The 25,695-nt window shown below is 39.2% G+C and overlaps 2 protein-coding genes across 2 annotated transcripts in view; one reads left to right on the top strand and one right to left on the bottom strand.

Annotated features, from left to right (window-relative positions):
• Positions 1–25,695, bottom strand: part of RSU1 (Ras suppressor protein 1) — a 356,102-nt gene that overhangs the window by 49,681 nt on the left and 280,726 nt on the right. The window lies entirely within an intron of this gene.
• PTER (phosphotriesterase related) overlaps positions 6,712–25,695 on the top strand; it is a 30,012-nt gene continuing 11,028 nt past the window's right edge. Inside the window, 4 exon segments of the mRNA XM_004278603.4 lie at positions 6,712–8,343; positions 8,346–8,438; positions 9,908–10,153; positions 10,155–10,174. Of these exon segments, the coding sequence (XP_004278651.3) occupies positions 8,005–8,343; positions 8,346–8,438; positions 9,908–10,153; positions 10,155–10,174 (698 nt within the window). The 5' untranslated portion in view covers positions 6,712–8,004.

Here is a 25,695-nt window from a genome sequence, read left to right as displayed (position 1 = left end):
AGTCATCAGTATCAAGGGATATGATGCAAATAGACTGCAAAGTAAAACTGAAAATTAAAAAAAAAAAAAGATGCAGTTTGTCATGATTTGAGAAAAGTGATATTGGAGAAATGCTATAATGTATACAAACCCAAAATAAGGATGTGACAGAATTAGACCTTTAACAACCCAAGAGGAGAAATTAACATGGATTAGTGCTTCAAAAGAGAATACGCAGCATAAAACTGGTTAATAGGGGACCTGGGTAAAAAAAAAATGATAAAGTCTTCAGAAATATTTTGGCAAAAATAACCTTTTTCATAACTGGGGTGTGAAAGTCAAGTAAAGGATGTCATATCACCTAATTTCATCAGAAAATTTATACATTCAGTTAATTTTTTAAAATCCAACATTCAATTAATTTTTTGTTCCAACAATTACGGCACACTGATAATTATGACTTATTTTACAATATTTTATTTTTCTAATTTGAAATTTTAATCAAGTCCTTTAAATATGACTTACTATTCAGCTTTGGTCTCTGTACATTTTGATTACCCACTGCTGTGTAGCAAACCATCCCCCAAACCACAGGTTTCACGTAACAGCCATTTTATTATCTCCCATAATCATAACCCTGTGGGTTGCCCAGACTCTGCTAGGTTAGCTGTAGCTAGGCCTGCAGTCATGTGGGATCTTGGCTGGGTTCAGATGTTCAAGATGACTTACTTGTCTGGTACCTTCCCAGGGACGGCCACAAGGCTGAGCTCAGTGGGGTGACTCAGGAGCCTCTCCCACTATCCATGTAGTCCTAGGGTCCCTCCTTCTCCACATGAGAGGGTAGCCAGACTTCTTACATTGCAGCTCAAGGTTCCCCAAAACACAAAAGCAGAAGCTACTTCCAAAAATTTGGTTCCCCAACTGACATAGCATCACTACTGGTTAAAGCCAGTCACAGGCTAGCTCAGTCTGGAAAGAGGCTGCTGCCCCAGGACAGGAATATTGGAAAGCACAGTTCACTGAAAGCCAGCTATGGAAAGCAGCTAATACACTGTTTGAAGTCCCTTCATTTAAAAAGGCATTTCCAGTACCAGTTCTCTGTGGATAATGAAGGCCTCCTGTAGCTGTAGTCACTTCAGTGGGTCATTTCCAAAAGTCCAGTGAGTTGCGATGTCAATTGAAACAGTCAATCTGCTTCTAAAAACCATGGGCCTCAAGTGAAGGAATTCCTTTCTAAGCAAATTAGAGCCTCAGTTTGATTCATCAACTCCAACCCCTTATTGTTAGTTTTTTTTAGAGAACAAGTTTAGGTTCATCTGCCTAAGGATACTCAGCAAATATTTGGAAAAGAATTCAAAGTTTGGCAAATAATAATAATTCAGGACATGTATCTGGGGCTTTGTAATTTAGGTAACGCTTTTAGGTACTATCTTATTTGCTTTTCGTTTCAAATCTAAAGCAGTAGATCAGGCAGATCTATTGCAGTTTTCAAGTGAGAAAATCAACTCAACTCACTGTAAGCTTTAAAAATTTCCACAATTACACAGGTAGGAAACATTGGAGCCAGAACTTCAAGTTCAGGGTTCTTTCAAACCATCCGTCCCTCCTAGCCTCTTGGAGAGTTCTCTTTTAAGCTTAGAAGTAGCTGAAAGTGAAATTCATTCATTCATTCTCTCTTTCTCTGTCTCTCTCTCCATGTATGTAAGTATTCACATGTATATAAAATGTACATTTTTTTTTTTTTTTTGGCTGCGTGGTTTGCAGGATCTTACTTCCCTGACCAGGGAGTGAACCCGGGCCCACGGCAGTGAAAGCAGCAAGTCCTAACCTCTGGACCAGCAGGGAACTCCCTAAAATATACATTTTAAAAAACATTCTTAAAGTACAGCCTTTATTCATAGTTAATAAGTGAAATTGATATTTAATGGATGAAATTCATTCTCTCTTATTATATGTATGTATGCATATCTATATAAAATACACATTTTAAAAACTGTTCTTAAAGTACAACCTTCATTGATAATGATTTCTAGAAAGTCAATAATACCCATTTCAAGTTAAAGGCTATCATAGAAGCATGGATGTCATCCAGAAGTCATCTGGTCAACCCCTTCATTTCACAGATGGGAAAATAGCCTCAGAGTGTTAAGTTATTTGCCCAAAGTCACACAGCTGTTTAGAGGAAAAGCCAAGAGCTTTGACTCTGACCGGACCATTCTTCCAACTAAACCAGGCCACCTCAAGAATAGCCTCCCAAATGAATCTGTGTGAGGAATATAGATATTTTGTGGACAAGACATTAATTTGATTTGCCAAGAATTAAAATTAGCACAAAATTTAAGATCCTTAATGACTAAATACAGTTAAGGACCAGCTGTGCAATTTGCTCAAAATATTGTTGTTTCCAGGAGACAACCTATTGCTAGGAATCCATGGAAGAAAAAAAAAACCAAAAAAAACGCCCTCTATAATAAGCTGAGAACTAACTTCACCTCAGAGAGTTCTTTATGAAGAAAAAGAAGTTTTAATTATTGTATCCAGTAACTTGGTGTATGTTTCTCTTCCAGGACTGCATGTTAGCAAAATCAAAAAGTCTCATCAAACATCCTCAAAGCACTGAGTATGGAACCTTCTTCTGAGAATAAGAAGGGCTAAGATGAGCTAAGATCTTAGCTTTTCAAATGAAGAAAAACACGAAGGTCCGTTCAGTTCTGCAGACAGCAGCATTTTGCCAACATTGCACAACGATTACTTATGTTACTATGATAAGTAGTAAGCAATATTGTATTTTGACCTCCATAGAAAGAAATGTTGTTTTTTCCCCCTCTCTTTTACCCCTACACCCACATCCTTCCTCTCTTTCTTTTATTGAGGAGAAAATATTTACCGTTTGTTGACTGAACAGGTAATGGATTCAAGAAGCCAGCAGTACAATTTACCAAAGTTACAGTGTGTATGACTTGAAGGGTTGACTAGTTAGCACATGGTTGACTAAATTAAAGAGTCAACGAAGTCACAAGCTCCATCCCTTCAGTGAAGAGCCCGGTGTAATTTCAGAGTTTAATAAACACTTGAATGACTTGACCTAGCGGTTTAGATGAACCGTTCTCATCAAGGAGCACAGGATGGGGAAGCGCCGAGCTGAGCCAGAGGAGGGGGGGCATCTTCCCCAAGCACACCTGCCTGTGACCGCATTTTTCTAGGAATGTCACTTCCTGTGTACATCTCTGCCACCATCTTCATATTTGTTGTTTGAGATTTGGAAATATCCCGAGTTTGTCTCTCTTACTTCCTTAGTCAAATAGCAAACAAAAAACAAAAAAAAAACAAAAAAACTTGGGGATGAAACCCGCCATTTTCCTCTGAATTCCAGATACAAGTTGCTCATTTGTATCTCTGAGTAGTTTTGTCTTATTTATGTCACAGTTTGAAGAGCTTGCTGGGTCCCCATATTGTTCTGTGTACTGAGGTGGCTGGATTTCTTTCTCTTTATTCAGACATGGCTATTGATCTCTGGACAGTGTTTAATATGAAAAGTTATAAATCTCCACACAGGAGAACCACTTAGCCAGAAATATTTGGGCAAGCGGACATGTGGGGACGTGTGTGAGGAGAAATGCCTCGTGTCACTGTTGTTCGGCCACCGGATGGACGCTGTTGGAGAGAAGGCATGTCAAAGGCTTGAACCTGCACATGACGGAAGTATTCAAACCAGCTTCCAAAAGTATTATGCGGTGTTTAAAATATTTTAGTCACAAATCGAATGTCAGCTTTAAGTGCAGCGTTTATGGAGTACTGGCTGCTCCGTATGATGTAACCCATAAAAAAATACAAGTGCCCACACATTTCCATGAGACAGCACTTTTCTCTAAGGAGCCCATTTATTTGGGGGATACTACTTTTATAGCACCAGCAAGGCCAGTGAGAAACTTCCATCTGTTGTACTTCTTTCTGCTTCTGCTGTCTCACCATCTCCACTGGCGTCAAGCTCAGACTAAGCCACCACTGGATTCTGTCCAGATTCTAGCAACACCCCGCTGGTCTCTGCAGGCACACTGGCCCCGCTCCTGTCCATTCTCCGCACAGTTGCCAGGTTATTCGGATCATATCTTCTCCTGCATAAAACTCTGAAATGCTTTCCCATTTTTTTAATCCGTCAGGGTTTGATTAGGGAAAGGAAACAACTATAAGTGAAATGGACCAAGGGATTTATTACAGAGCTTAGAACTGACACAGTTGTTGAACAAGTGAACTGAAAATCAGCTCATCCAACATCAACTTGCCAATTTCACCATTGCTTCTAAAATTATAAATTGTGTATCTCCAATCTGGTCTAGGACCTGGTACAGCGGATGTAGGGGCAGGAAGAGGGCTTATGTCTGTGAAATTGGACAGTATATTGCTGTTAAAGAAATTCCACACATTCATATGTTAAATATTCAGAGGTTCAGAAGTCCTACTCTCTGAAATATGAGATATAATTGAAATGGATCTCCACCCTAGGTAGACAGAAAAAACTCTTAAGAGTAATGGCTAGGGTGAAATAGCTGTGGCACAATTTCAGTGAAATGAAACTAAAATTGCTCCCAAACTACCTACTCACCACCCAACTCCAGTAATTTAGCCAATTTGCTAAACTTTTTTTTTTTTTTTTGCGGTATGCGGGCCTCTCACTGTTGTGGCCTCTCCCGTTGCGGAGCACAGGCTCCTGACGCGCAGGCCCAGCGGCCATGGCTCACGGGCCCAGCCGCTCTGCAGCATGTGGGATCCTCCCGGACCGGGGCACGAACCCGCGTCCCCTGCATCAGCAGGCGGACTCTCAACCACTGCGCCACCAGGGAAGCCCTGCTATACATTTTATAAAAGTTCATTTATGCATATGTTTTCCAAAAAGACCAATCCTGCATATTGTCTCTGGTTGCCAGCTCAGTGGTATAGTAGTGCTGTTCTCTGATTCTGTTCCTCTTCTTTTTTCTTTAAATTTCTATGTTCTTTTTTTTTTTAATTCCATACCCATTGGAATTGGAAGAGTTGTTTCCTCTGGTCAGGCTGTCATAGTAATTGAAGATTGTCCTCAGTCTCTCTGACTGCTCAGATTTCATACCTGAAGTACAACAAAGCTTGTGGCCGATGTGTTTATAGCGCTGGCTAACCCTTTTCCCGCTACCTTCTGTGCAGGTGTATACAGTGTGGCAGCTTGCCACAGATGCTCTGTAAAATGCCTGCAGCCTCCTTTTTGCATGGGGTGGGGGGTCACTCCTGTTTGCACAGTTGTGCACTGCAGCTTTCACTGCCCACTTACCGTCTGTATTCTGTGCACTCTCTCTACGGAGGAGGGCCATTAATAGCCCCTTGCCTGCTGACTGAGAAGAGAACAAGTTCCAGGGTGAATATAGACCCAAAAGGGCTCCCTCACTGCAGAGGAACTAGGAAATCTACCTGCATATTTTAATCCACTAAAAGATACATTCTAGCATACAGTGGTGTTGGCTATAGTTCTTTAATCTTTTATCTTTTAAGTGTGGGTTACATTGTATGTGATCACAGAAAGCACCAACTAGCTGTGCCTGAGAGTGTTAGAGGAATTTCCCAGAGGAGATGACATTTCCTAGGTGATGTTTTTTTCACGAAGACTCGCAGCTTGTGAGTTTGAAACTTACCAACATTGCTCTTTCAAATCTATATCAATTAAATATGTAGTGTGGTGCTTTTCTAGTAAAAGTGATAGTGTTTCGTCAGTTTATCCAAGTTTCTGGCCCCTGGCAATTCTCTAGGAACACATCGGTGAGGCCATCAGCCAGAAGGAGGGAAAGAACAAATGAACCCATATGGGATATTGAGTCTATTATTAACGGTACTTTGATTTCAGAACTAGCTACAGTAACAAGGAATAAGGCATCGAACAGTGAGTCCCTAGACATCATCAGTGGAAAATATTGCTGTCTGTAGTGACTGGTAGCTACAGATTGATTCTCTAAATAGATACGATCTTCTTCTGCTGTGCCCGCCACGTGAAATATTTAGCTTTTGGAAGCCTGGCTTGCAGATGACCACTCTCAAACAAAAATTAATGGCCATGCTAGCCACAAGTCCTAAAGTTCTCTGCCAAACAGTCTAAATCAATCATGTATGCATTGCACGCTAGTGTATATCAAACACCTGCATTCCAGATCATTGTAGTGGCTTGATGTAAATTGGCCCCATAACTCAGTATTCCTCTTTCTCCACCCTTGATTTATTTTCACCTTGTCTTATGTATGCGCTACACCCATTACAAACTTGTGCTATACCCATTGCTTCTCTAGTCAACCACTTCCTCTAGAAAGAAATAACCCAGGACGTATATAATAGTTTCCAGAAGGAGCATAACAAAGCTACTGTTTTCTTGAAGGTGTGTGCTGGGTGCCAGACACTTTTACAGGTCTTTTTACCTGTGCTATGTAATTTAATTCCCATGGCAGCCTATGAAATGTGCATTGTTGTTCTAATTTACAGATGGGAAAACTGATTCTCAGAAAGTCACAGAAGGCCATCAGAGGGATGTGCCTCCCCCATCAAAGGGGGAAAATGGTCACAGAATGTCTTTTAAAGGAACAACGTGAAAGAACAAATATTTAATGAAATATCTAAAAGAGGTAAATTCATAGGGACAGAAAGTAAATTGGTAGTTACCAGAGCCTTGGGGAAAGAGAGAATGGAGAATCATTGCTTAATGTTTACAGAGTTTCTGTCTGGAGTGATGAAAAAAGTTTTGGAAACAGATACTGGTGATGGTTGCATAACATTGCGAATGTAATTAATGCCACTGAATTGTACATTTAAAAATTGTTAAAATGGCAAATTGTATGCTATATATAGCTTACCACAATTAAAAAGAGGGGAGAGGAGGAAAAAAGAAAAAGGAACAATGTGAGAGCTTCGAAAGACACTGTTTTACTCAGTTCCCAGCAGACTGTTTTCCACCGTCCGTCTGGGTGTGTCTGGTTGGTGCTCCAGTGGGACACTGTCTCTGGCTGTGGTTTTGCCCTTGACTATGTACCTTCACCACTTTCAGGATCGTCTTTTTTCTTCCCAAGCCAAATCCCTTCATTTAGGAAATGAAAAGCACTGGAATCGGGTCCTTGCTGTCACTGATAGAAACTTGGTGCACACTTAACTTGTGTCACAAATGAAAGTAAACAGAGGATAAACAGAGAGGTATTTGCTCTTTTTAGAGACAACAGACTTCAGTTTCAGTAACTCAGTCGCTCATTACGCCTAAGAATTTTTGCTTTTCAGTACTTTTGAAGTGTATTTCTGAGATGCCCCCTAGGCAAAATAAAACATCTAGAATGGAGAGTTTGTTTTTCTTTTTCATTATTCAACCTAGATGTAGTCCCTCCAGCTGTTTTGCGGGGGACAAAATCTCTGACGTCATAGTCAGAAATTCTGTCATATTTCTCTTTATATATCCAATTTCTACATGGCGGACCTTCAAGAGAAATTGGTTCACGTGGATAGTGAATGAGTCATGGAATGATCAGTAGCTTCAGTAAATTTAATTTAGCCGAAAAATGACAAATGAAACAGTTCTGATACGTGGCTGCTTTTGAGACAAGTTATTGATTATGAAGTTTTGTTTTTTTTTAACAGAGATTATTTTTGAATTATCCAAGGCAGCATAGCTATGACTAATGAGGTAAAATGAAGCAAAAGAAAAATGTGAACTGAATACCAAGAGATACTTCCAGTAGATTGGGATTAAATTAGGCAGGGGAGTCCCAGTGGAAGCGGACATTTAACGCCACGCATGTCACTTAGAGCCGCAGTGAACTTAAGCAATTTACAAGCAGCAGACTCTGACTTTGGCAGGATGATAAGTGAGATCGTATCTCTAGTCTCATTGATTCTCTCTCTTATACCGGTATACGTTCACAGCTTCACATCCCCTATGGACAGAATTTATGTGTGTGTTAAATTTTCTGATTACAGTTTTCTTTTTTCCGGAAAACACTCTTTTTAGAGCATCTCCTGGTCCCATCAGAAATGTCTTCCTTAAGTGGGAAAGTCCAAACTGTTCTGAGCCTTGTGGGGCCAAGCAAACTGGGCTGCACCCTGACCCACGAACACTTGACAATGACTTTTGACTGCTCTTACTACCCACCTCCTCTGTGCCGTGAAGTGATCTCCAATGAACCTATTACAATGAAAAATTTATTTTGGATCCAGAAAAACCCTTATTCCCATAGAGAGAATCTGCAGTTGAATCAGGAGACGGAAGGCATCAAGGAAGAATTGTTGGATTTTAAAGCCCAAGGTGGAGGAGCTTTGGTGGAAAACACAACCACTGGGATCAGCTGAGATGTGCAGACCTTGAAGTGGATTTTGCGGAAGAGACTGGCGTCCACATCACATCCGGAACTGGGTTTTATGTGGATGTAACTCGCTCTTCAGAGACCAGAGCCATGTCAGTGGAGCAGGTCAAAAGCCCTAATTTCTTGGACAATATTTGCGTGTAAATTCAGAATCATCAGAACTTCAGACCGTGGGTTATCCCCACGTGTCATCTACATTTGGAAATGTCACTGGCTCAGAGGCACGCTGTAGAAGTTTGCTAGTTAGCAAAGGCATCTGTCAATGGGACCTAAATTAGGAACATTTCACTTCATAAAGAAAAAGCATCCAGGAAGGAGATCTTAATGCACTGGTCACCGGAAGACCCAATGGGGTAATACTTAGATTCATGTATCTCATGGTGCGCAGTAGCGGTGGCACAGTCTGTGTGTAAACCTCAGTGTTCCATTAGAAGCTTCAGTTATGCAACCTCAATTTTCTTTCTGGATTTTATAATAACCAGCAATAAAAATTCACTGTCGGGTGAAACCTGGCAGGCAGAGACTTGGCACAGTTGCGAATATGTTTCCTTCTCCTCTTACAAACCAGGAGGGGTAGAAGAAAATCCATTTTCCTGTTTTTGTCATAATAGGATCTTAAGCAAGAATGGGCAGAAGGAAAAGTAAATCTTTCAGGGACAAAAAGAAAGGATAAGCCATGAAGCCGTTTTGTATGTGTGTGTGCTCTCCTTCTATATATACGTAGAATATACATTTAGATGTGTGTTTACACATATATGTATATATTTATAGTATCTTCCATTGCCTGTTTCATAGGCATAGAACGTCAGCTCCAGTCTTTGCAAAGAGTCAGTTAATCTTTAAAATACTTAATATTTCAAAATTGTATCTGCATTTTTTTTCCAGTCAGGCCTTTCCCTTTTACACATTTATATTATTTGAAGACTATCCTGATATCAGGGATTACACACTCTTCTAACCACTCAATATAAGTATTATTGTGTGTGCTGTGAATTTGCTTTGCTGTATAGGATAAAGGACAGAATGAATAAGAGAAAATTAAAGAATTACTTGCTACAGTTGACATAGATTCAGAGGCAGTCTTTTTACATTCTGGGCGCCCCTTAGGTTAAAATACAGATTTTTATCTCAATGAACGAATGTACAATGAATGTACTTCTTGTTAAGTCACCTTTTCCCCTGCAGCCTCCTAAAGCCATGAATTTCTTGGTAAATAATCACAGTAAGCTTTATGGACTCGTTGATTTAGAGTAACTTGTTTTTTTGATTTAAAAATTTTTTTTATTTTATATTGGAGTAGAGTTGATTAACAATATTGTGTTCGTTTCAGGTGTACAGCAAAGTGATTCAGTTATACATATACATTTATCGATTCTTTTTCAAATTCTTTTACAGTAACTTGCTGAATTTGAGATTTGGTCAGTAAAATGCCTTTCTCATTGACCAATACTAACTGAATGAATGTTGGATACATTTTTAAAAGGATGAGTGACTGAATGACTAAATTCATTCACATACTGTGGTGACTCTATGTTGATAAAATCCAATCTATCAATTTTCATTCTCTTCCTTAGCTTACTGATGTCCTTGTTAATGAAATTCTCCATGGAGCTGATGGAACCAGTATCAAGTGTGGCGTTATTGGGGAAACTGGTTGCTCCTGGCCTCTGACTGAGAGTGAAAGAAAGGCTCTACAGGCAACAGCTCACGCTCAGGCTCAGCTTGGCTGTCCTGTTATTATTCACCCGGGAAGGAATCGAAGTGCACCATTTCAGATTAGCCGAGTGCTGCAAGAGGCTGGAGCAGACACCTCCAAAACAAGTTAGGTCACACCTTGATAGGTAAGCAGACCATCTACCAATTAGTGCGAACCATCGCAAGATTCATGAATGATCAAATAAATAAAATCATCAGATCAATAAAGCACTAGAAAAAAACTACGAACTACTTGGAAGATAGTATTTATAAAGTTTTACCATAGACGTTAATAAAAAATAAAAAAAAATAATTAAAAAAAAAAACTTTAAAAAATAAAGTTTTACCATAGACGTTAATAAAAATCACCAATGCCATTTTTGTGTCCCTACCCCGTGTCAGTATCCTAGGTATTTTGCACAAGGCATTTCTTTTAATTTACTTAATCCCTCATAATGCTTCACAGTTGGTGTCCCCACTTTGTCTCAGGGTATGATGTCACAGTTGGTGCTAATTCCACGTGCTCAGTGTTTGCCAGTAGTTAAGAGTGATAAATTTATCTGCAAATATAAAGGGAAGGGGAATTGAATGGCTTTCACCCTGAGAATAAACACACACATAGAAGTGTTGAGGTGTGTTGTTGTGACTGGTGGTTTGAATCATCTTAATTTTGGAAAATGCACGGCTAAAAAAATAATAGTAATACGTATATTATTTGTTTGGCGGTATTATGTCCTAGTTTCCTATGGCTTCTGTAACAAATTATAAGAAACTGGGAGGCCTCAAACAATAGAAATGTACCCTCTGACAGCTCTGGAGGCCAGAAGTCTGGAATCAAGGTGTTGGCAGGGCTGCGCTTCCTCCAGGGATCTACAGGAGGAGGGTCCCTTGCCTCTTCTAGTGTCCGGTTGTTCCAGGCTTTCCTTGGCTTGTAGCCTAACTTCAACTTCTGCTGTCTTCACATGGCCGCCTTCTGCTCGTCTGTGTCTCCTCTTTTGCTTCTTATGAGGACACTTGTCATTAGATTTAGTACCCACTCAGATCATCCGGAATGATCTCATCTCAAGATCCTTAACGCAAGTATGTCTGCAAAGACCCTTTTTCCAAATAGGGTCACTTTCAGAGATTCAGAGTGCTGAGACATGGACATGTCTTTCTGAGGTCCACCACTCAACCCCCTCATATTGTATTAGACCCGTAGGGCTCAGCAAAATAACTGACTATATAAATAGACGTTGGCTGCAGTTATTTGTATGAAGAAGCCTAACAATGCTGCAGAGGCTGGACATCGGCCTTTACGTTGAACTGATGAAAGAATTAACACAGTACCGATGAGACTGATAATACAATTAATTCTATCTTGCAAAGTGGAATACAGCCATGTTAGCAGACTGATAAATCCCGATCATCAGACCCGACAGTCTGTTATTTAATAAACGAATGCTCCTACAGAACGTATTGGTAAAATGCTTCATCTTAATAAAAATACTGTAAAATCCTGTGCGGAAAAAAAAAAAAAAACATATTATAATTGTGGCAGAACAGAGAAGCCAGTGTTAACGGGGAACCTGAGGGACCTCAAAGTAAAGGCAGTTGTCCTGGCAGCTGGGTTGCTATTGAGATCAATACTTGGCTATCTTCAGGAATCTTCTGGTTGTACTGATAAAACAGAGGGATGTTTCTGGATACTGGTCACAGAGGTAGTGCATCGCAGTGTGAAGAATAGAATCTTTGGACCCAGAGACATGTGCTTTTAAATCTTGCCTCTACCATTTGCTATGCAATCTTGGGTAGCTTCATTTGAATTTAAAATAATGTATTTGATAATATACTTTTGTATGATATGGAATATATGTAGCACCTTTAATCAATAAGGATGATTTTTGATTCTTTTTAAACAGTGTGAAGTATATCAGGCATACAAAAGAGTATCGATAATATATATTTTAAAATTTTTTAAATATTTATTAAGTTCTTGAAAACATTGCATTCTGCTGTTATTATATAAATCCTCTCTATATGCCCCTGAGACTACAGTTGTTAATCATGGTGTTCAAATATTCTATATTCCTACTGATTTTTTGACTGCTTGATCTATTGGTTACTATGAGAAGTATGTTAAAATCTCTCGTGGTGGATTTTTAGTTTCTGATTGTACATATTTCAGTTTTTGCTTCATATATTTTGAAGCTATGTTATCACATGCATACAAATTATTATATCTTCCTGATGAATTGAAACTTATATCAACATATATGGAGCTGTTTTATCTTGCAATGTAAGTACTAGTGTTTTATTTTATTTTTTTTATTTTTTAAATAAATTTATTCTATTTATTTTTGGCTGCGTTGGGTCTTCACTGCTGCACGTGAGTTTTCTCTAGTTGAGGTGAGCGGGGGCTACTCTTTGTTGAGGTGCGCGGGCTTCTCATTGTGGTGGCTTCTCTTCTTGCAGAGTGCGGACTCTAGGCACGTGGGCTTCAGTAGTTGTGGCACACAGGCTCAGTAGTTGTGGCTCACGGGCTCTAGAGCACAGGCTCAGTAGCTGTGGCACACGGGCTTAGTTGCTCCGCGGCATGTGGGATCTTCTCGGACCAGGGCTCAAACCCGTGTCCCCTGCATTGGCAGGTGCATTCTTAACCACTGCGCCAGCAGGGAAGCCCAGTACTAGTGTTTTAAAAGCTGTTTTATCTGATGTTAATGTGACTGTACCAGTCTTTTTGTGTTTGTCTTTATAATTTACATGTGTCTTGTATAAAAAGCATATGGCTGGGTTTGGAGTTTTACCCATTCTCTTTTTTTATATGCTAAATTCAGTTTATTTGCATTGACTATGTTTACTGATATGCTTATTTCATTTTTTTGGTCATAGTTATCGTTAAAATTTCTTGATTTCTTTTTACTGGTTTTTTTTTTTCCACCTCCATATTCTATTTATCCTCTTTACTTCTTTGGAAGGTATGTGTACGATTTATATCCTATTAGTAGTTATAGTAGAAAATTTAACATGTATATTTAACACAGCAAATTTAAACATTTTAAAATATAGTAAACAGGGCTTCCCTGGTGGCGCAGTGGTTGAGAGTCCGCCTGCCGATGCAGGGGACGTGGGTTTGTGCCCCGGTCCGGGAAGATCCCACATGCCGCGGAGCGGCTGGGCCCGTGAGCCATGGCCGCTGGGCCTGCGCGTCCGGAGCCTGTGCTCCGCAACGGGAGAGGCCGCAACAGTGAGAGGCCCGTGTTACCACAAAAAAAAAAAAAAAAAAAAAAGTAAACAATTTTACCTTCCTTCCTTCCTAGTAATACAAGAACTTTAGAAACCTCAGTTACTCACCATCTAAGTCTTAGGCTATATTTTCCAGGATGTGGGGTCCACCTGATATTTTTTTTTTTTTTGGTCACACTGCACGGCTTGTGGGATCCTAGTTCTCCGACTGGGGACCGAACCCAGGCCCTTGGCAGTGAAAGCGTGGAGTCCTAACCACTGGGCCACCAGGGAATTCCCTACTTGATTTTTTTTAATCCCAGTGATAAGAGATTATTTTATTATTAAAAAACATGGTTAATGTAGATTTAGATGAACTTTTTTGCTTTTTTTCTTGGCTTATCACTTCCTCTCACATCTCAGACCTTTATCCTTAAATTATTACTTATTTCCTGAGGTACATCATTTGAAGTTCCTTTACTGAGGGTCTGTTTTGGTAATAAATGCTTAGATTTCATGTGTCTGCAAATGCATTTATTCCTTCATTCATAAGAGATCATTTAATATAATAGATAATTTATAATAGTGAATTAGAATAGATAATTCTATTTAAAAGTTATTCTTTCCTAGCCCTTTCCATTTTTATCTGACATGTATTATTGCTGTTATATCAGCTCAAAGTAATTGTGCTTCCTTTGAAGTAACCTGTCTTTTTTTTTCTGATGACTTGTAGCATCTTTTTCTCTGGTATTCTGTATTTTCCCTATGATCTATCTCAGTGTGAATTTCCTTTTTATTTTGTATGCTTGGAATTCCTCAGTAGAAGGGTATTTTTCATTGTTTCTGGAAAATCTCAGCCATTGTCTCTTCAAATATTGCTTCACCCATATTTCCAGATTATTTACATTGTAAACTATAAGTTGATATAGGTAGGATCTTAATACCTGCACTTCATACTTCCATCCGTTTGCATCTTTGAGCTGTAATTTCTTCAGTTCCATCTTCCTATTTACTCCTTCTCTCTCCAGTGGAATCAATCTGCTGCTTAGTCTATCAATTTGGTCTATAATATTAAGAACTATAGTTTTTATTTTTTCTTCTGTAAGTTCTATTTGGTTACTTTTCAAATCTCCTTGGTTAATTTTGATAATTTCTTTTCCCTTCAACATGCTTTCAGCTTCATCTTTAAAAAAAAATTAAGTATACAATGTTAACCTTGCACTTAATAAATCTAATTCCCACTGTCTTTTTATTCTGAGTGTATAGTTTGTTGGTTCTTCTGGCCCTCATTCATTATTTCCTTGTAAAATATTACTGTGATCGTAGATTCCTTGGGAATTATTACAAATCCTGGGTGGGAGGGTCTTTTCCTGGCCTTTTGTTTGTTTGCTATGTTTGTTTCTTATAGGCAGTCAGGGGGCATTACCAACCTGAGACTACTTTAAATTTTTAAAAATTAAAAGACAATTTTTACTGTGGTAAAATACACATAACGTAAAATTTACCATCTTCGCCATTTTGAAATGTCAAGTTTGGTTGTGTTCAGTACATTCACGTTGTTGGGCAACTGATATCTAGAACTCTCTTCATTTGCACAACTGAAACTCCATAGCCACTGAACATCAACTCCCCATCCCCCCACCCCTGGCCCACGGCAACCGCCATTCGATTGCCTGTCTCTACGAATGTGACGACAGGTACGTCATACAAGTGCAATCATACCGTATTTATCTTTCTGTGACTGTTTAAGCATTTGAGGGTTTTAGAACCACACAGGTGCTATGAATTCTGGCCCCTAAACTCAGTCAGTGCAGGTTTGTGGTTAGAGATTCTCATGGAAGACTTTTTTCCCAACTGCCTCCCCTCCACCAGAAGACAAGACTGAGGAAGACATATAATCTCCAAAGACTCCTTCTGTGGGCCAGATTTGCACCGAGTCCACCCACATGGGTGTTGTTCTGGGTGAGAGGAGTACTCCCTTCATGTGCTGGCAGAGGCTATGTCTCTGATTTATTTCTATTCAGCCCCAGTTCTTTCTCACTTCGTCCTTTAAAACCCCCCAGGCATCAAAAAAACAAACAACCCAATTACAAAATGGGCAGAAGGCCTGAACAGACATTTTTCCAAAGAAGACATACAGATGGTCATGAAAAGATGCTCAGTATCGTTAATCATCAGGAAAATGCAAATTAAAACCACAATGAGATCTCACCTCACACCTGTCAGAATGGCCACCATCAAAAAGAACACAAATAACAAATTCCGGTGAGGGTGTGGAGAAAAGGGATCCCTTGTGCGCTGTTGGCAGGAGTGTAAGTCGGTTCAGTCATGTGGAAAACAGTACGGAGGTTTCTCAAAAAACTAAAAATAGAACTAGTATATGACCCAGCAATTTCACTCCTAGATACATATCCAAAAAAGCCAAAAACACTGATTCAAAAAGATACATGCACAGCAATGTTCACAGCAGCATCATTTACAATTGCCAAGATACGGAAGCAACCTAAGTGCCCATCAACAGGTAAATGGATAAAGAAGATGTGATGTCCAGACCTACTAGAGAATGGACTTGAGGACACAGGGAGGGGGAAGGGGAAGCCGGGACAAAGCGAGAGAGTGGCATGGACATATATACACTACCAAATGTAAAATAGATAGCTAGTGGGAAGCAGCCGCATAGCACAGGGAGATCAGCTCGGTGCTTTGTGACCACCTAGAGGGGTGGGATAGGGAGGGTGGGAGGGAGACGCAAGAGGGTGGGAGGGGACATATATATATGTATAACTGATTCACTTTGTTATAAAGCAGAAAGTAACACACCATTGTAAAGCGATTATACTCCAATAAAGATGTAAAAAAAAATTAAAAAATTAAAAAAAAAGAAGGTGTGATGTCTATAAACAATGGAATACTACTCAACTGTAAAAAAGAATGAAATTTTGCCATTTGCAACAACATGAATAGATTTGGAGGGTATTATGCTAATGAAATAGACAGAGAAAGACAAATACTGTATGATATCAGTTATATGTGGAACCTAAAAAATACAGCAAACTAGTGAATATAACAAAAGAGGAAAGAGACTCACAGATACAGAGAACAAACTAGTGGTTACCAGTGAGGAGAGGGAGCGGGGAGGGGCAAGATAGCAGAAGGGGATTAAGAGGTACTAACTACTATGTATAAAATAAATAAACCACAAGGATATATTGTACAACACAGGGAATATAGTCAATATTTTATAATAACTAAAAACGGAATATAAGCTTTAAAAGTTGTGAATCACTATGCTGTATACCAGAAACTTACATAATATTGTATACCAATTATACCTCAATAAAAAACAAACAAACATGCAAACGGCTGCTCTAGGTCACCCCTTACTCCTTATTTTCTCTGCTCTCTCTTTTGTTTCTGCCCCCTGAACAAGTCCTTTGCTTTCCTACCAGCTTAGCCAGGCATTTAAAAATATGATATTTTGTCCCCTTTCATTTTATTCATTATCTTACATGTACTACGTTGGCAAGGTATCCTGTGAACGTTTAGCCTGCCCTACTGCGTGAACCGGCTCATACTAATTCTTAAAGAAGAATCTTTCTAACTCTATTTGTTTATACTTAGACATGTAGGTAAGTGAGAAAATGAGGCCTGGCATTAACAGAACATAACCTTTCATTGAAAATTGTGAAATAAACGTTAACTTCTACAACAGTAGGACTTCCTTGTTCATAAAATCAAACTCTATGTGTGTGTGTGTGTGTGTGTGTGTGTGTGTGTGTATGTTTACTCCTTGCTCATAAAATCAAACAACATGTATAGGTACATAAAATGTACATACACATATGTATATGTACTTTCTTTTAAACAATAAAGCTACAGTATCTGAGATTCGTTGGCTGCCATTTCAATGCCTCCTTTTAAAATGGCCCAGGATGGAATGGAGAGCTTGAGCTGACATCAGACAAACTCAGAGCATCCTAGAAAATCCTGAGACCAATTCTAGGACAGCCAGCCATTCTGTCCCTATATTATGGATTATTCAGGGTTCCAGGCCTGAAATACTATACCTAGAAGTATGAACATTTCAGAGGACAGGCAACTAGGGAAAATGGCCTTAGAAAAAGGAGTGCATTTGGAAAAACAAACCAAATAAAGTAACAGAAAAAAAAATTCAGGGAGGCAGAGGCAGGCAACTTTAGCTTTTTGATGTGAGTGTTCACAGCAAGACAGTTGCCAGGCTGGCGTTTGACTAGGTCAGCCTTTCACAGACTCTCTGAGGTCTGCTGGGCTGCATACACAATCTGACCTGTACTGAAAGGGCAAGGACTTCAGCTTCTATAATGGGGACAAATCACAAAAGAACATGTATTTCATGCAACAAAATGCACATACAACACACAAAAAGAAGAGCATCCTGAAAACAAGGCCTCCCGGAAAACAACAGGAATTTTTAGGCTTGAAAGAGAAGGTTCTGAACCCACAGGCTGCTGTGACTGTGGGTAGCAAGGTAAGATGCTGGCTCTGTCCTGCAACTCTTTTTAGGACACTGGGCTTTCTAGCCGGACTGCCGCTCAGCCTTGACTACCTGTAAAACTGTTCATTCATCCCCCTAAAGGTAGGATTTCTGTCATTTGAGAATACAAAATATCTCCAGGTGTCCACAATCCATTGATGCAATTAAATTTTTTTAAAGTTTTTCTAATCTTTTTTTTTTAATTTAATTATTTGGTTGCACTGGGTCTTAGTTGTGACAGGTGGGCTCCTTAGTTGCGCCTCCAGGGCTCCTTAGTTGCGGCACGCGGGCTCCTTAGTTGTGGCATGTGAACTCTCAGTTGCGGCGTGCATGTGGGGTCTGGTTTCCTGACCAGGGATTGAACCCAGGCCCCCTGCATTGGGAGCATGGAGTCTTATCCACTGCGCCACCAGGGAAGTACCAACAATTAAATATTTTTAAAGATATATAAATCTTCACTAGCATTCATAATAAGGCATTTTACCTTAAAATACATGCACACACACATAAAACAACAACAAAACTGCTATGTGCCTATCCAAAAGAAGCAGTTGAGACCCTGAGAGGGAAGAGTTAAGGAATGGCCAGCACCTTAGGACACCTCTGAACCACACTGTTGTCATGTGACCACTTGTGACCTGCTTCAGGTCATTTGCCTGGAGAGCACAGCCTGACAAGATAAATCTGCTTCTGTGTCTGGGCCCCTCCCCTAACCATCTGTTCTCTTTAAGAGATACAGGCCTGTGGAAGTGCCTGTGGACTGCGGTGGATGTAACCCTGGGGAACATTGTAGGGGGCTGCCCTTGACAGTTACAGCCGCCCAAAGTCAACATTTGTCGAAAAATAACACCAGCACTTATGTGTTCCCGTTTGGGCTTTTAATCCACAAAGGCTTTATGTGTTTTAATCACGTATTAAAACTTGACTACCTGTTAAAACTCTAGCCACATTTCCAGGTGGCATGTGATCACAGCACTGCCTCTGCCCCTGGTTTGATACAGGGTGTATGGGATTGAAGAAGATAACCCACGGAGGGTCTTTTTGCCATCCGCCTCCAAGGAATTTTCTCTGCAATGTACTATAGAGTAGCTGTAGGTATTTTTATGACAGCAAAATTCTGTCATCACCAAGGCAAGTTGGGTAGAGCAACATGGCCGGAAGGTATCTGGGTACTAACTATTTACTGATCAAACTCGGAGCCACTGGGACGGCCAAAGACAGGTGCTATGCCTCAATCTTTCTCCTACTTACCGATTTAACAAACCAAAGGGCTTTCATGGAAATCCAGGGCCTAGAGTTTGACTAGAGGCACAATGATAATTAAGTGCAGGAACATAGCACATCTCTCTCTTTGAAAATTTCTCCCTGTGGAAGGGAGAGGAATTTGACCCAAGGGTTTCTGAAAGAGGAGAAGGCAGATTGCAGTGGATGGGCTCTTTACCCCTGATTATTCAGGCCAAATTCGTCCACCTCCTTAAAGGACACAATTTAGATACATTTGTTTTCATGCTCTTAATTAGATAAAGTGAGTGAGTGGAAAATCACTTCATTTATTCATTCATTCAACAAATATTTGTTAAGTGCCTAATTACCATATACCTGACACTAGGATGTAGCAGGGGACAAGACCCATTTTCTGCCTTCAACATGCTTGCTTCATTATAATTATGGTGTCTTTGCAAAGGCACCAAAAAATAATCATCTGGTATCCTTTGAACTGTACAGTTTTAATTCCTGTGAATACTAGTGAATGAATGTGAAACCATCCAAAAACAATTCCAGGCAAAAGTCTGGCAAACTTAAAACTGACCAAAATATTTTTATATATTTAAATAGCATGGAGGTACTTTTTTTTTAAAAAAAAAAAAGAACAATCGGAATGTTTTGCGCATGAAATGGTTTATAACACTTAGAATCCTCTGCATACGGTGCTGTATTTCTTAACAGTTCATTGTTAGGATCTTGGGTATGCATGCATTACGTGCAAAATGCACAGTGTGTGGTGAGAGGAATGAGTACGTCTTGTAGAGTATATACTTTGTACATGTTATATATAGTAAAGACAACTTACTTAGTCATATCAGTTCAGATCCAACTACGGAGTGAGAAATTAAAGACATTAATTCAGGCAACAAAGTAGGGGCCTGAGAAGCACATGAGAATTGTTAAGAGAAAATAGTTACTAGTAACAGTGCCCTTTTCTCATTTCCTAATATCCACTGACATTTCTTCTGTCACCCGTATGGCATGAGACAGGAAAATGTAAGAAAAACGAGATGTTTTTAAACATACAATCATGGCTACTGGCATAGAATTAGGTATGACTGTAGCTAAAGTTTACATAAAAGTCTACACTGCAACCCACAGAATGGGAGAAAATATTTGCAAATGAATCGACAGACAAGGGATTAATTTACAAAATATACAAACAGCTCATGATCAATATCAAAAACCAACCCAATCAAATATCAAAAAAACCCAATCAAACAATGGGTGAAAGATCTAAACAGACATTTCTTCAAAGAAGACATACAGGTAGCCAAGAGGCACATGAAAAGATGCTCAACGTCACTAATTATTAGAGAAATGCAAATCAAAACTACAATGAGGTATCACCTCACAATGGTCAGAATGGCCATCATCAAAAAAGCTACAAACAACAAATGCTGGAGAGGGTGTGGAGAAAAGGGAACCCTCTTGCACTGCTGGTGGGAATGGAAATTGATACAACCGTTATGCAGAACAGTATGGACGTTCCTTAAAAAACTAAAAATAGAGCTACCATATGATCCAGCAATCCCACTTTTGGGCATATATCCAGAGAAAATCATAATTTGAAAAGATACATGCACTCCAATGTTCAATGCAGCACTATTCACAATAGCCAGGACACAGAAGCAACCTAAATGCCCATCGACAGAAGAATGGATAAAGAAGATGTGGTACATATATACAATGGAATAGTACTCAGCCACAGAAAGAATGAAATAATGCCACTTGTCGCAACATGGATGGACCTAGAGACTGTCATACTGAGTGAAGTAAGTCAGACAGAGAAAGACAAATACCATATGATATCACTTATATGCGGAATCTAAAAAAATGGTACAAATGAACTTATTTACAAAACAGAAACAGAGTCACAAATGTGAAAAACAAACTTGTGGTTATGGGGGGAAGGGGGAGAGGGATAAATTGGGGTTGACATATACACACTACTGTATATAAAACAGATAACTAATAAGGACCTACTGTATAGCACAGGGACCTCTACTCAGTGCTCTATAATGACCTATATGGGAAAAGAATCTAAAAACGAGTGGATATATGTATATGTATAACTGATTCACTTTGCTGTACGGCAGAAACTAACACAACATTGTAAATCAATTATACTCCAATAAAAAAAATTTTTTTTAAAGTCTACATCGGTTTGTAGAGAGCACTCAGTGACAAAGAAACACAAACCTTGAACACATTTCTGTGTGATGTCGTGTGGTGACATTGGCCACAGCTATTCTTTCATGAATGCAGTGCCTATTCTATGTCTGCCTGGGACAATGGAGAAAGAGGGAGTGCTGGGGTCACAGTGTCTGATTCTATTTCTGACACCAGCACTTACTTGCTAAGTGACCGTCAGCATGTAAGTCATGTAAGCCTCCAGTCTTTTGCTCATCTGTCAAAAGGCATTAAGAAAAATTATTTTTTAACCCTTAATGTGTTAGGCAAATTTCCCCGATTATCATTTACCATGGTTTTCCTTTCATTGCAAAACTTATTTTAAAAGAAATAGAAAATCCAGGCAAATACTGGACAAGCTGAAATGGAGCAAAACTACTTAATATACCTAAAAGTGCCGAATAAAATGCAATTAAGTTATGCTGGTAGTTGGTATGTGTTGAGTATCCTAAATCGCACTCTTTAACAGAGACACTTGGGCGAATCAGCCCAATGTCAAGAGCAAACGAAGGCACCAGTCCTGTATTCTCTCTGATACATTATACCCACCAAAAGCTTCCACAAGTAATTTTTTTCTTCTAGAGACATTTTTCATGACTCTGACACCATTCCCGTGAAATGTGACATTATAACAAAAAGGATTGCCATGTCTATGAGATTTATCTTCACTCTCCTCAATACCATCATTCCTTGAACTGTGTATCGCTTACATGAAAAACGCAACCTCTTTTGTGCTCTGTGGTAGCTGGAAAGTTCATATGGTAAAAAGCTCTTCCTAGGGTGGATAAACTGTGAAATCCATTTTAAAATGAGGTTTTAATTACATTTCGCAATTCAGAGCCAACTTCTGGTTTTGGTGTAATTTAAACAAGAGTTTTTTTCTCTTGCAGCCATCTGTTCCTTTTCCTCAAGCCTACACTTATGTCATAATATTGAAAATGTGACGTCATTCCCTCCTATGACATCATTAAACATGTCTGTACGATAAAGACCCAAGAAGAGAACTGAATCACGTGGGAGGAAGACGCCTGTTCAAATATAGATAATGAGGAATATGTAAAATAAATACATTGCAATCGGAATTATTTTTCTATTGCTTTTCATTCCCAGTTACTCCTACAGTTGAAAAGACTGTTCCATACAAGTAATGCTTTATCACCAAAAAATCCTCTAAAAAAGACAAAAGAATCTTTAAAATACCTACATATATGGGAATAAACTAGTATATTAATGTGAATGCACCATCTGAATTGATGGCTTTGAGTTTGTGTGAAACCAGAGTTCCTGGTAAATATTTAATTGAAATAATAAATTATACTTTCTAGCCATAGACGATGTTTAGGCCGTACATTAAAAACTTACTTCATTCTATTCAGTTTCTATTTTTGACATTAAAAAATAAATTAATTGAAATTCATCAATTAAGAATTTTTCAGATTTTGTAGGTAAGTTGCAACTGCCGTTAATGGTACAGAAATATACGTAGTGTCTTAAAATTATAGTAACGTTGAATTTATTAGGTTATAGTAATTTATACATTAATTTCTTTTAAACATTGTATTACAACTATTTTAAACGTTATTTTAGGTTGTTACATCAACAATTCTAGGTGAGTTTAATAATTCTTTTAAGTGGTTGTTGAAGAACTCTCATAAAGTTATAAAGAATCCCACATGACACTATCTGTACAAATACTCATTGGTTTTAAATTAAGAAATTCAGTGAAGAGGGAGACAGGACTTTTTTGGAGTTCTTCTGTGGTAAACAATTTTTATAATAATCAGTCATTGAAACTAAACATTGTTTTAAATAAATCGGTTATATATAAGCATCTCCTTATTATCGTATTTTTAGTTAAAAAAATTTTTTTAATTACTTGGTCGAGTTCATAAGTTTTGGCACTGAAGATATTCCGTGCTTCTGTATGTGTCAGGCCCTGAGCTAGTCCAGTCTCAAAATACAGCGACACTCACAGCGCTTACCCTCCAGGCCCTGGAATTCACAGACTGGAGGAGCTGATGAATTCCAACAAAGTCACTGCACAGTATAATGGAAAGTGCACTAGCCTAGGAGTTCCTGGAATTCCTGGGTTCTTGATCACTTAAAAGACCCAAGCTTTAGTTTCTTCATTTCTGCAATCGTGTTCATATGCAGCATCGGTATTTCACCAGTTCATTATGAGTTTCAGAACCTGCCCTTTCCATGCTCGTGGTAGCATTTAATGATGCCAACATCTAATGAACTGCCCGTGGCAGGCCCTTGATTCTCCTTCTACACTTCTGTCACTATGGAGACCGTGTCCCACCGCTTACTCTTCCTTCTTGCCCTATTCTGGTCAATGACAGTATTATTCGCCCAGATGTTAGTCTAAAGTCCCCTCCCCTCTGCAGCCCCACATGTTAAAACCTGTCTACCACACTAAGATCTCCAAATACAGCCCCTCTGATCTATTCCTCTGTTGTTCACTTAATTCAGGTCCTCATTGTCGCCTGAACTACTGTAATTGTCTCCAAACAGGAACCACCCCCTTAGCTTTGCTCCCTAATCTAGCCTCCAAATTGCCATCATTTGGATCTTTGCAAACACACATCTGATTACATCCCCCACCCCGAATTACGATCCTTCAGTGGTTCTGTGTCACCTTCAGCACAAAATCCAAACATCTTGGTCATCTGGTCCCCACCCATCTCTCCATCTCATCTCCCACCCTCTCTAGTGCATAGGCAGAATCTGGGCTAAAGCCACACTGCCCGTGACTTCGAGTAACCTATTTCCAACCTAGTCCGTCTGGTGGAAATACCCTATTCTCTGCTCTACTAGGCAGAGTCTTTCTTCAATATACAACTCATCAGAGATTTTGTTCTCTATGAAGCTTTTCCTGGATGAGCCAAGCAGTGTTTGATATCTCCTTCTTTGTGTCAACCCAGTTCCCAGTAGTACTTTCTTAGACTTGGTAAGGTCTGAAAAGCCATTCTGTGTTTCCATGTCTCTTTTCCCTAACAGACACTGATCTTCTTGAAGGATGAGAACCTGTATTATTTGTCTTTTTTTCCCCAGCTCATACTTCGTAGTAAGTAGATGATCAACATTTTCTTATTAGATGGATGGGTGGGTGGGTGGATGGATGGATGGATGGATGGATGGATGGATGGGTGGATGGATGGATAGATGCGTCTCCCCTCATGCACTTTAGCTCTGATAAATTACAGCCTTATCTTCTAGAAATGACAAGCTCTTTTACCTCTCAATAGGTGTTCTCCTGGATCATCCATCCGTCACCGGACACTTAAACCCCACCAACCTACATCTAAATAGTTTTCTTCAAGACTCAACTCAAAGGAGTCACCTCTTTCATTATTCTTTCATAATACTTTGTATGTATTTGTACTATAAAAAGCTTTCAACACATTTAATTGTAATTATTAATTTAGATATCTATCTCCTTCCCTAGACTTTCAGTTCTTTGAGACAGCAGCTTAAATTTCTTATTCATAGGAGTATCCCAGCACAAAGGCTAGCACGGGGTAGGTGATAGCACAAGACAGTAAATGTTGGCTGCATTAATTCATGAAGGTGTGCTTGAATGTATGAGATGAAATCATGTATTTGCGAGTATCTTGAAACTATAAAAACCCAAGACAAATGTTAGGTAATGTCATCATCTTGATAACACCACGTGTTATATCCTTTCCTCTGCTTCTTAGTTCTCGCTTCCCAGAGAGCGCAAAGCTCCTTGTCTAAATTATCTCTTCACACAGACTTCCTTGTTCCCACTCAGAGTGCATTTTGACATTAAACTACACCCCTCAGCTCTTGGATCAGATCTAGAATATAAAGAGGTTTGAAAAACAGAACCAACTGTCTTGCGTTTTAATACTGGCCTTAAAACATGTATGTACGTGATAACCATATTCTGAAAATGAAGATAGCCAAATGGCATCAGAGAACCATTTTCTTAGTCAATAGCAATATATTTGTCATAAATATAAGCCCGTTCCTTACATAGAGAGAATCTGTTTACTGGTTGAAGAGCAAAAGTGTCAAACATGCAACAAAAGAAATGATACAGTATGAATAACAAGAACAAATACTTGATTCGAGCACCTCATCTTCCTCTTGGGAAATCTCAGGACATTTTACAAATGACATTGCAATCAACTTCATTCACCTGGAAGAAGGGACTTTCTCCAGTGTGAAATGCAGTAGCTCTTCTGCATCTCAGAGTCACCTCATTGACTATTTAGGGCAAGAGGTGAAAGATATATACCTTAAAGGCTGGGGAAGACTGGAATAAGAGAGAATATAATTATTCATGCATATAGAATATGGAATGAGGAAAACTGGCTGCGGTTGACACCTTCGCTCTTATAAGAAGTGCTATGAGATCATTGAGGGGCAGGACCTCCGTTTAATCCTCTTCTGACAGACGTCAGGCAGAGTACATTTTCCCCTGGTACCATTTTGACATCTGGGGTCAATCCTTTCTCCAAG

This window comes from Orcinus orca, chromosome 2, assembly GCF_937001465.1.
Source record: "Orcinus orca chromosome 2, mOrcOrc1.1, whole genome shotgun sequence".
Taxonomy (NCBI): Eukaryota; Metazoa; Chordata; class Mammalia; order Artiodactyla; family Delphinidae; genus Orcinus; species Orcinus orca.
The sequence above is the reverse complement of the archived record's forward strand: the minus strand, read 5'-3'. Positions and strand labels throughout refer to the sequence as shown.